We start from the raw sequence: 12,331 nt of genomic DNA on the forward strand, positions 1-12,331 counted from the left end.
TTTTTCCATCAAAAAATACTATATCGCGATGCAAAACTGACGATGCATCACGATATATAATTTCTAGTATCGCCCAGTCCTAGTGTTGACATACAATTGTGTACTGATCTATTATTATATAAATTATAACATTGCTATTTAACCTATTTATTTATTATTTAAAATTACCATTTGAAAAAATAAAGCTAGAAATTATATTTTTCCTCAGTTCACATAATAGACAATTATTACTTGAAAAACTACCTGGTTCAGCAAATTAAAACTACTGAGAATATACATTAATAATTCATTTCTTTTAATAAATACTGTTATGTGATTTATAGCAAATATATCAGTAATATTACTTTTTAAATTATATTGGAAAAAAAAAACTTTAACAATGGACCAAATCATTATGTTCATATTATAGTCTAATCTAACTAGAGCCCTTTGAAACATATCAATAACAGTGGAGCAGAAATATATAGTAACTCCTTAACATACAAAAATTGCTATTTTAGTTTGAAAAGTTACATGACAATCAGCAACTGTTTAGATAATTGTTCTTTATTTGATAAGAATTTTGCCTTTTATAGTGTGGTGATGGGTTCGCCGCTCATCGTAAAATCAAGTTTATTTCATATTGTTATCTGTTTGTCTTTAATCAATTGTGTTTTCACTTATTTTTGAAGTGAACTGAAATAAGAGTTCTGACGTCATATTCTTAAAATCGTATAATATTATAATTGCTGTTACTTCAATAGCATAAATAACAGCAATTATAAATAAAATTTTGATGATAAGTTAATTAACTCTTTTTCCAAAAAATAAAAAAATTAAATTAAATCCCTTTTTAAGTGATTGCTTTTGTTAGCTATATCTTTTATGTTTGCTATATTTAGTTGTTATTCCATCTTCAAACTCAAACATCTTGTGACAAATCCCATTTTTTCTTCTTTGCAAGCACGGAATGTAAGTTTTGAATATATTCCCTTCCAGTTTCTTTGATGCTGTGACACTTACATATACTAATAATCGTTGTTAGAAAAACAGTCACCTTTATAGTAACTAATTTTAAAAAAAATTACTTCTTACAAGAATCGCGATAGTTGATCTTAAAATTGCGTGAATATGAATAACAATTATGGATTTTGAAATCACATGAATATGAAACTAGACATACGATTTTGAAAATGAGGAAATACAAACTGGGAACAGCATCAAAGGCCAGCTGACGAAATTAAATAATGTCCTCACAGAAGGACAAGACAAGATGGACATTTCTGAGCTTCAGGCTCAATTGGATATTGTGCTTAGTATCCAACAGAAATTCGAAACACTAAAAGATGACTACTACGAAATCGCGAAGGAAGATTTCCAGAAAGTCGAGGCCTCTCTCTTCGAAGTGGAGGACATTAAAAAATTAAGAGGTAAACCTCAAAACCTCTATACCTATTTATAAATTAAAAATATAAACATTGACTGTGTGCAAAATCAAAGTGTCCGCAGCTCTAAACGCAACCTTAAATTTTTTTTTTTGCACGTCGTGGCAGAAGCTCCATGATTTTTAGCGACAATGCGACTAACTTTACAGGAGCTTCCACAGAACTAAACACTTATACAAACTAATGCTAGCTAGCGAAGACATTTCGAATATGCTTTCCTCTGAAGGTATCAGATGGAAACTTTTGTCTCCTAGGGCTCCCAACTTTGGCAGTCTTTGGGAGGCGGGTGTAAAAGCTTTCAAATATCATTTTAAGAGAGTGGTAGGCTCCCCAAGACTAAGGCTTGAAGAGTTTTTAACAGTAATCAGTCAGATAGAGGTCATCCTCAATTCGCGACCTTTTTCTCCCATACCCACTGATACTGACGAGTTTCAAGTTTTAACTGGGCCATTTCCTTATAGGAAAACCTATGAATTTAATAACAGAACCTAACTTCATCAACAAAAGAGACAATCTTCTTAATAGATGGCAAAGGGTTCAAAAATTAGTGCAAACTATTAGGAGACATTGATAAAGCAATTACAACAGTGCTCAAAGTGGCTGCTCAAAAAACAAAATTTATGTCCTGACATGCTAGTTCTTGTGAAGGACATCCACCTTATCAGTGGCCTTTAGGTCGAATCATTAGAGTAAGAGGTTCAGATGGCAATGTGAGAGTAGCAGATATTCGCACAGCGAAAGGAAATTTTAGAATTTAGGATTCTATTTCCAAAATTTGCATTTTACCTATAGTAGATAATTTTGAGTTGAATTGAAATGTTCATTTGTATCTGCTTAATTATTACACTGATTGTATAATTATTGAGTTGTTTTATTTCTTTTACTTTCAAATGTAAGTTATCACTGTTACAAATAAATGCATTTTCCAGTTTCACATATTTTAATAAATCTTGTTAAAGTACAGACGTTTAAGATTAACATAAAAACCTACCAATCTTATATTTTTAAATTTGAATACATAAAAAAATTCTAAGGCATTTTATACAAAAAAAATCACAGTAAATTATTAATTAAGTTTGCTTGTAACATGTAAAATTAAAATTATTTGCTGTTATTTTTTTCTTCTAACTCTTGCAATTCAATTTTTATTTTCTTTAAAAGTTTTTCTTAAACTATTAGATTTTGACAACTAAATCATGTCATTTAATTTCCCTGTTTGAACAGCAAATTCATCAGCGTACTTAATAAGTTCATCTATGGAACATAATAATCTAAGGAGTTTCTAAGGACTAATTTAGAAGTCTAAGTAGTTCCAAGTACTCCTTGGAGACTAGGAGTCTGTACGCACCCTGCGCACATGTGTCATGAATAGGACTGGGCGATGTAAGAAATTTCATATTGTGATACATCGACTGTTGGATATCGCGATTTAGCATATGTTCAAATATTATCTATCAGAAATCTTTAAATTAATCAAAAGTAAATAAATCTATTACAAAACAAAATGACTTAAGTAAAAAAAAAAAAGCTTTATTTTAATTTTTTAAAAATTAAAAATGATTTAAGATTTATTGGTTTAAAAATAACGAAACTAGCTAAATATTTTATATACATGCATTAAAAATTGAAAGAAAAAAAAATGAAAGTAAAAAAACAAACTAAATAAATGTTCACTTTAAAACTATTTTTTAATAATTTGTTGAAAAAAACCGAGCTCTTGAAGCACTGTTAGACCTTCTTTAATTTATTTATTTAAAATAATAAAGTTGTATTAACTAATTGTCTAATTCTATACTTAATGAATGTAAAAATAAATTCGACTAAGGATTTATTTGTTTGAAGGACTGAAGGATTCGACTAAGGTAGTGAAAGAAGTATGAAGTATTTGTAGTGAAAGAATTTTAAGAAAAAAAATATTTTTTTTTTTAAAAGTACTATTGTTAAATTATTAAAAAGCGTCAAAACATTGCTTAACTTTTTATTCAATTAAAAAATATATTTGTTTTAGCTAATAGCCAAATTTTTTTTATAATTAAAAATGACTGAATATTTATTTGTTTAAAAATATTTAAATTCTATTAAATTATTATACTTACGTGCATTAAATAAATTTAAAAAAACAAACTTTTTATAACAAAGTTAAATGCAAAATACCCATATTAAATTGCATCGCTTAAAATGAAAAACAATAATTAAAAAAAGACAATGAAGAATTTTTTTTAAATTCATATTTTCTTTTCAATAATAGATTGAGTTCAGAACGAAGAACGAAAATTTAAGATAACAGCGATTGCGCAACAATAACTAAGTAACAGTAGGTCTACTAAAAATAATTGACAACAATCGTTAAATCCCAACAGAAAAAAAAATAAAAAATGAAGAAGCGACGAAATAATGCACAATGAAACGATCGCTAAGTAGCAAAAGTCTCACAGAAAATAATTTAGAAGAAACATTAACTCCTGACGGAATAAAGTGCACTGAGATCACAAGATAACGTAAGTCCAGCTGAAAATAATCTTCAAGAAAAGTAAACTTCCTATGACATAAATGGCGCATAAAGAAACTATGTATAGCGTTCTATTTCACCGCTGATCCTCGCACGAAACCGGGAGTTCTGATTCAATTTGCTTTTCGTTATTTAACATCACGAAACTAACATCATCTTCGTAGTAAGACGCTATCAACAGATCCGCAGTTAGACGAAATCAAAAGGATGCATCGATTTATAGCACAGTCCTAGTCATGAAATTGAGAAAAAAGATGGCTTTTTGACACTGCCGCATCAACACATTTTTGTAATAATTTGGATTTATTCTTTGCATATGAAACTGTAGAAAAAGCTTCTATGTCGTTAGCCATAGGTGACATTGAAAGCCCAATCTTAGGTATTGGAAAAGTGCAATGATTTAATAAGGTAAATCGTAAAATGCACAGAGTAACTTTACAACATGTCATGTATTCTCCTAAACTTAGAAATCTTATTTCTGGTTCTATAATAGAGAAAGCTGGGGGTTATTTTATGGGTGCTACAAGTTGTATTTCTGTGCATAATCGGGTAAATGGGAAGATTTTCTATTGTAAAAGAAATATTGGCTTGTATTATTTTAAACCTAATGCTTATACTAAGCCTGATAAAGAATTAGTTATTGACAGAAGTGTTAGTGACGCGGATGAGCAATTATTTAATATCTCTGTTCAGACAAATGATCTAGATATCTGGAATTTAAGGTACTGCCACATAAATTGCGATTATATAACTCAAACAAGTAAAAATTCTACAGTGAAAGGATTACCTGATCCCAATTTTTCAGGTAGTAATTGTATAGAATGTAAATGAGCTAAATCTAAAAGAATTTCGTTTAAACCAGATTAAAGTATAAACTTTCGGAACTTTTACATATGGACGTATGTGGTCTGATGCCCATCATTTCACATGGTGGAAGTCAGCATTTTCCATCTATCACTGACGATTTTTCAAGGAAAGATACTGTTTCTCCCATCAAAAAGAAATCTGATGTTTGTAATTGTTTTATAAGATATCAAAAGCGAGCTCAGAAATTTTTAAACTGTAAATGTTAGAACCGATAATGGCATGGAATTTTGCCATAAAGAGTTCAGTGATTTTCTTGAGAATGAAGGTATAAAAGCTGAGCGTACTGACACTTATATGCCAGAACAAAATGGTGTTAGTGAACGCTATAATTTACCTGCCTTAGATAATATTAAAGTAATGTTAAAATCTAGTAAATTAGGAGATGCTTTTTGGACTGAAACTTTACCATGCTTTACTTACACTTTTAATAGAATTTGTCATAAAAACCAAATTAAAACTCCCTTTGAATTGTATAGTGGTAGAAAACCATCAGTCACTCATTTGAAATCATTTGGTTGTTTAGCATTTGTGGGTCAACCAAAACAGTTGAGAAATAAACTTCAAATGAGAGCTAAAGAAGGGATTACGTTAGGTTATGCAATACATACGAAGGGTTATAGAATTTGTCTTAAAAATGAAAGGAAACTTGCTGAAACAATAAATGTTTGTTTTGATGAAAGTGTAATAGCAGTACTGGGCACCCATTAAACGCAATTTTGCTAGTTTCAAACTGGAACATCCCAATTTTAGATGAAAGTGCTTCAGATGAAGATATAGATAATTCAAGTATAAAAGAAGTAAAACCTGATTTAATACCGTGTAAAAACATTTCGAGGATTAGAAAAGCTGTACCACATCCAGATAATAGTCTAACTTAATTTTAGAGGGGGTAATGAGACACATAGCCCTAATTGTTGTCCTTGTTCATTTCCACAAAGTTTTATAAATAACGATATCTTTAATACAATGTTATTGTAAAAAATAAATTTTAATTTAAGTAATCACTTTTTTCCCTGCTGAATTCACATTCCACTGTAAAACCACTTTATTTTCCGACCAATTTTCATGTGGTTTCTCATATTTTTACATTTTTAACTACATACGACACAGAATGTTATTAAGGCACACGAACTTCGCATTTCAGTAATGACTATTTGTTAATGATTTATTCGAAAATCACTTTTTGACATGCCTGATTCCATAGTAATTTTACGTCTAGCGATCTTTTTATTTTTGACCATTTTCTAGTTTCGAAATTTTAAATAGGTTATTATTACAAAACAATGTAGAATTAGAAAGTATTATTTTTAGACTTGCTCTATTTGTAACGATTCTATAGTAATTCCATGTCATTCATGGATTTTTTGTTGACCTTTTTCACATGGCAGTCCAATTTCTATATTTTTAATACAATGTTGTATTATGACAACAGTGATACTTTGGAAACTACACGTTTTAGGACTCCCATATTTATAAGTGTCCTTTTACAAAAAGTAGGTCCTTTTTAAAAATATTAATTCTTTACCTCTTTATCTATTGATCAATGTGCAGAATCAAAATTCTTTTCCTTATTGGTAGAAAAAACAAAAAATTCAAAACAAGAAGAGTTATGGATAATTATGGCTTTTAATTAGGACAGACAAATGCCCGCATTAAGTAAAAACAATGATATAATTTCATGCAATAGAAAAAGATTTTTGTTTATTTTCAGTTGTAGTTGTTGTTTTCAGTTGTAGTTGTTGGAGAATTAATGTCCCAAGAGGCATATCATAACTTATTGTTTATGTACCCTCAAATGATCTTTGGCATATTTAACGTGGAATAATAATATGAAATGGGAACGTATAAAGCAGAATGAATGGACAAGTAAATTTCATTATTTTAGTAATAACTACTTGACAGCTTCTTTCGATGGAGGAAAAAACACACCTAACTAAACATGTTACACATTCAGGTGAAAAATGTAAATGGCTAGTTGTTTTTGAGCAACAGAACCGATTTCTGTGCAGAATTTTGGCGCAAAATTGGGCCAAAGTTATTTTGCAGCATTTTTGGGAGGGAAATGGCATTTTGGAGTAATTTGAGCAACTGTTCCAAGACTGTATGCATATAGTAATTTATTATTTTTCTATAAGCAGACGTACCTTTTTTTTTTGTTTATTACAATTCATTTAAATTTGCAAGATAAATGTTTTTTTATTTGTCTGAAAAACTCTTCAGTAAATACAGGAACATGAAACACTAATAATTTAAAAATTAAACAGTGAAAACAATTCATGACATCTATTGACAGAAAAGATTTCATTAAGAAAAAGGTACAGCTGCCCAGCTGCCAATGTCATAATGGGCTTGAAAGCTGCAACCAGCTGTAAGCGCGTTGTGTAAATCAATAGATTAATAAGTAGATCTTAAGTAGAAGAGAGTTTGCAGTATTTAAAGGTTATTATTTAAATACATAAAAAGAAAAAAATATTCACAAAAATATAAAAATAGTTTGAATTTTGAAGAATGTAAATATAAATTTAGTAGAAAAAAAAGCACTTTAAAACAACTAACTTGAAATCCTTAACAAAAGGCTCAAATAGCTTAGATATGCTAGCAGCGTCTTTGAAACCTTTTAGAGCTGAGATAAGATCCAAAATTTTCTTCCTATTGTAAACTTCCATCTCATAAAATATGGCACGAGTTTCAGGATGATCTTTATTACGTGATAAGCCATGCACATGTATCCTGAAATAATAAAAAAAATTGCTTTTAAATATTGGATTAAAAATTTCTGAATATTTTGACCACACCTTTTAAGTATTTTATGCAAATGAAAAGATTAGTATATATGCTTATATATTAATATTACTATTAAAGTTACAAATAATAAAATAGAACATTCCATTTTTTAATACTAAACTTATAGAAAGTGCACTTCACAATACTTTTTCATCACATTAATAAAATGAAACAAATAATTTAACAATAATAAATAAATATGAGAAAAATAAACACAATTTTGATACAACAACTGAATGAAATATAGAGTTTGATTTCATACTTGTTTAGTAATCTCTCTAAATCAGGCAATTTTCTCAAGCATTTTTGAACATCTTCAAAAATAGTTATGTTTTTAAGATCATTAATAGCATCTAGTCTGTCGTAAATTTCTGTTGGTTGATATAAGGGTGAGCAAAGCCATTTGCGAAGTTCTCTTTTCCCTGTGAAATAAATTAAAGTTTGATAATTATTTCATTTTGTAAATTATCATCTCTAGAATACTAAACTACGTCACAAAACGGTGAGTTAGAAATAAAGGGAGATGGATTAGATTCGTTTAATTTGAAGATTTTTTTTTCCTAAACTAAAATACTGAGCAAAAGTGGTAAAGTGGTTAAGGTTTTAAAATCAGATTAACTAGAATGATCACAGTAATTAGAATAATATCTTATTAGAAATGACAAGAGTAATTATAGATCAGTAATTTTTGAGTTCTCAAATATCACCTTTTCATTTATGCTGCAAAGGAAAACCTCACTTGTTTATACAAATGCATTTTGGAATTAAATACAAATGCTAGATATGTAAAAGGAATTTAATACTTACAATTTGCAAATTTTATTTTTATCGAATTTTGAACTACTTTAAAAAAACTTTCCAGTTTTTTGTTTGTATCAGCATGTAGAAAATTGTTAGGCAAGCTTATTTAAAGAACTTAGAATTATTTTATTATTTCAGAGAGGTTGTAGTTTTTTTTTTTTCTATTTCTCCAAAGCTCTTGAACAGCAAGATAAATTTTTGTAATCATTATTTTTTTAGTTTGATTATCTAAATTAAAACTAAACTAAACTCAGTGGCGCGACAGCCGATAGAGGGCCAAGGCCTACTGTCCCCTTCTCAGTTTTCTTGACCTTGGGCTCTGGGGTGCAGGAGCAGATGTTCCGGTCAGGTGGTCAGCCGAACGCGGAACCCCCAGTGTTTAGTTCCCAAGCATGCTTGGTACTCATTTATCAACCCACTGAAGGGATGAAAGGCTGAGTCTACCTTGCCCGGCCCGAGGATCGAACCAGGGACCTGTGACACGACAGCGTGAAGCGCTACCGCTCAGCCTCCGGGCGTCTTATCTAAATTAATGTGATATAAAAAATAAACGGTTGATTTTGCTGAATATAATAATTTAATTTAAACAACTAACAATACAGTATAGAAGCTACAGTCGAGTAAAAAGATTTAACAGATTAATTTTAAATAGAATTTTAGGAAAGAAATGATAATCATAGATATATTGGGATTGTAATAATTGTTTGTTTTAATAGTAGTGAAGGAAAATAGAAAATTAAACTATATTTCACTAATAGTTAGATTTTTTTAACCTAAATTTTAAATTTTTCTTTTGTCTTACCATTAAACAAACCTGAATATTATGTTTATTATATTATGTTCGGAAATTTGAATAGTAGATATGAAATTAGCTATGGAGAGTAGTAACATAATCATGAACTCATATTAAAAAAAAAAAAAAAATCATGATAAAGAAATATAAATATTTTGAATTAAATCAAAACTGAGAAGTTCTAGTTCATAAAAAAAGCATCAGAGAAGTTAGGATTCATATTCTTTAATAACAACAAAACAAAAAGGAAACATTAGAATAACCAAAACAAAAGAGTAGGCAACGCTATCTATTAATTCAAAACATAAATTTTCTACATCCAGCCCACTCCAATGCATTGGTTTAACGATGCATTCTATTACAAATAACCATACAAATGTTATACACTTACAAAAACAAAACAAAAGAAACATTTAATAAATATTTATATTGATGAATACTATAAAAAAAATCCTGATAAAGAAATATAAATATTTTGAATTAATTCAAAACTGAGAAGTTCTAGTTCATAAAAAAAGCGTCAGAGAGGTTAGGATTCATATTCTTTAATAGCAACAAAACAAAAAGTAAACATTAGAATAGCCAAAACAAAAGAGTAGGCAACGCCATCTATTGGTTCAAAACATAAATTTTCTACATCCAGCCCACTCCAATGCATTGGTTTAACGATGCATTCTATTACAAATAACCATACAAATGTTATACACTTACAAAAAAAACAACATTTAATGAATATTTCAAACAAAGAATAAACAAAGTAATCAATCACTTTCTAATAAGATAAGTTTTTCAATGAGTCTATTTACAACACTGTTTTGTAATTGGATTTCACATGACCTTATTCTACCATCTCTGCCTGGAAAAATATATTTTATTCGACCTAACTTCCACCCACATTAATCTTTTAACAATATCTTTGCGTTACAACATCACCAATTTTAAAACTGGCAATATTTTTGGGCATTTTATGCATCATAGCAGATCTTAATTCTAGCAAATATTCCTTTTGCCAGCATTTCCAAAAATGTTCTATCATCATAAGCCTATGTTTCCATCTTTTTGTTAATTCTGCTTTTGAAGACTCTAATTTAGAACTGGAGGATGGTAAAATGGTTAATTGATTACCTATCATAAAATGCGAAGGATCCAGTTCATTAAAATCGTTATACATATAAGGCATTGGTCGAGAGTTGATAACAGCGTCAATCTCTATAAGTACAGTAAGTAATTGCTCAAAAGTTAATAAAGATTTATGTAATATTCGTTTCAATGCAATTTTAACTGATCTTACCAAATGCTCCCAAAAACCACCCCACCATGGAGCACCTTTGACAATAAACTTCCACTCAATTCCTTGCTTTTCTAAGTATTGTAGAATCTTGTCATTTTTACACAATTTGAATAAATATTTAATTTCATGATCAGCAGCTTAAAATTTGAAATTATCTGAATATATTATTTTACTAATGCCCCTGCATCCAAAAAACCTTCTTAGAGCCTGAATAAAACTTTCAACTTTTAAACTAGAGACTAACTCTAAGTGAACCCCACGAGTTACAGCACATGTAAACAATGCAATGTAACACTTAGAGCCATCCCTTAAATAAAGGGGTCCTGCAAAATTGATGCCTGTTATATTAAACGGTGGAGATTTTTCGATTCTGTCAACAGGCTACTTGCTTACCAGAAGTAACACTAAATCTTCTACAAATTTTACATCAATATAAAACAGATTTCACAAATTGTCTACCTTTCACTATCCAAAATTTACTTCTTATTAGCAATAAAGTGTCATTCACACCAGCATGCAAAATCCTTTCATAATAATCCTTAATAATTAAAATAAAATAATCATTATTAGGTAATATTATTGGACATTTTTCACTAACATCTAATGAGGAATTAACGAAACGACTTTTAATTCTCAGAATCTTATTTTCATCAAGTTTGGGATTCAACTGAAGTAGTTTAGAATTAGAATCGATTTCTAAATTATTTTTTAAACAATTAATTTCCTTCGCATAGTATTTACATTGAACAGTTGTTATCTAATAATTATTTGATTCCCCTCCTTCAGAACTTGCAATTGTCCCATTTTGTTCTACACAAGACCTTAAATTCTAAATGAATCTAAAAATATAGGATGTTACATGTAATAATTTACGTACAGTACTAAAGTTCTCAACTTTGAGCACAGGCTCTGGATCAGCACTTGCAATAAAGGAAACAGTCATTATTTCAGTTTGAACATCGTCAGTCATCGACCACCATAAATCATCCTGCACAAGGGCACTGGTGTCAATTCCTTCTCTCATCAACTTATCAGAGCCAGAACAGTGATTCCATTGATTGGGATCGCTTCTTTGTTGAATTTTGGTGACTTGGTTTGAGACAAAACGTTCCCATTTCCGGGGATATTCACGAATCCAATGCAAAATGATAGTTGAATCAGTTCACATTAAGATTCACTCACGGATTGATGCAATCATTCTGGTTCCAATAACAGCAGCCCCTGTGGCAGAATTTTTTCTGGCTTTCTGCGACAAACCTAACTAGAATCAATATCTTTCTGCTAGATATTTTTATCATTATAGATATATGTGTAATGAATTTATAATAATAGATGCACTTCGTGGTTATAAAAAAAAAACTTCATGCATAGAGTAAAACTATGTAGATTTTTTTTCCTCATTTCATAATATAAGTTTAAATTTCTTAATAAGTTTAAATTTGCATAATCTTTGATAATAAAGAAAAATTATAAATGTATAGATCTGCAGACAAAAATGCTTACTAGAACATAAATAAAGATTACCCAGAACCTGTAATAAGATAGAACTTATAAAAAGAGCTAAGAATGGACAAAAAGATTAAATTTATAAAACAAGATAACTGAATTTGAAGTATCAGTTTAAAACAGTATGATTTAATGTTTCACTATAGTAGTTATATCAGGTACAGAAACAAATCAGGTGAAAAAATTAATATTGAAGTTGAGTAATCAAAATAATAAAATAGTATTGACTATAACCGAATTCTAAAAGCAAAAAAATTAAAGCAATGTTTGTTTCAATTTTTTCTACATCTAATTAATTTTATCTAATTAATTAGATGCGATTAATATTGTACTGACTTATTGAAAGATTTTTTTTT

The 12,331-nt window shown here is 29.3% G+C and overlaps 1 protein-coding gene across 2 annotated transcripts in view; it reads right to left on the reverse strand.

Moving 5' to 3' along the window:
- LOC107448365 (DNA mismatch repair protein Msh6) overlaps positions 1-12,331 on the reverse strand; it is a gene marked incomplete at its 5' end in the record, with an annotated part of 128,773 nt that overhangs the window by 83,635 nt on the left and 32,807 nt on the right. For both annotated transcript variants that reach the window (XR_011638280.1, XM_071187838.1), the window contains 2 exon segments: positions 7,357-7,530; positions 7,847-8,006. Coding sequence is in view for 1 of the 2 variants with exons in the window: in XM_071187838.1 (XP_071043939.1) it covers positions 7,357-7,530; positions 7,847-8,006 (334 nt within the window).

This window comes from Parasteatoda tepidariorum, chromosome X1 (assembly GCF_043381705.1).
Source record: "Parasteatoda tepidariorum isolate YZ-2023 chromosome X1, CAS_Ptep_4.0, whole genome shotgun sequence".
Taxonomy (NCBI): Eukaryota; Metazoa; Arthropoda; class Arachnida; order Araneae; family Theridiidae; genus Parasteatoda; species Parasteatoda tepidariorum.